The following is a 385-nucleotide window of genomic DNA, read 5'->3' on the forward strand; positions in this document are numbered from 1 at the left end:
CTGGGTGTCCCCCGCCCTTGTCCCCCACCCCCAATTTCAGGGACCCCCCCCAAAAAAAGCGCATCTCCTCCTCCTCCTCCTCCCTTTGGGGCCATTCCCAACCCCGGGGGTCGCCCCCTTTGGACCCCCTCCCCCAAATCCCAAGCGCGGGGGTCTCCCCCCGCTCCTGGGGACCCCCCAAGCCTCGAAGCCCCCCGAACCCCGCAGGAGGTGGAGTTCCTGTCCTCGTCCCTGGCGCAGCTCAAGGTGGTGCAGACCAAGTTCGTGGAGGCCAAGGAGTGCCTGAACGTGCTGCACAAGGGCAACGAGGGTGAGGGACCCCCAAAAAATACCCCAAATCCTCACCGGGGGGGGGGGGGCCCCCAAAACCCAGGGGGGGGCCCCC

The 385-nt window shown here is 68.1% G+C and overlaps 1 protein-coding gene across 1 annotated transcript in view; it reads left to right on the plus strand.

The window, feature by feature from the left end:
* Positions 1-385, plus strand: part of PFDN5 (prefoldin subunit 5) — a gene marked incomplete at its 3' end in the record, with an annotated part of 2076 nt that overhangs the window by 403 nt on the left and 1288 nt on the right. Inside the window, exon 2 of the mRNA XM_041396047.1 lies at positions 208-310. Within this exon, the coding sequence (XP_041251981.1) occupies positions 208-310 (103 nt within the window). The remainder of the gene's footprint in view (positions 1-207; positions 311-385) is intronic.

This window comes from Onychostruthus taczanowskii, unplaced genomic scaffold (genome assembly GCF_017590055.1).
Source record: "Onychostruthus taczanowskii isolate IOZ18803 unplaced genomic scaffold, ASM1759005v1 scaffold1243, whole genome shotgun sequence".
Lineage (NCBI taxonomy): Eukaryota > Metazoa > Chordata > Aves > Passeriformes > Passeridae > Onychostruthus > Onychostruthus taczanowskii.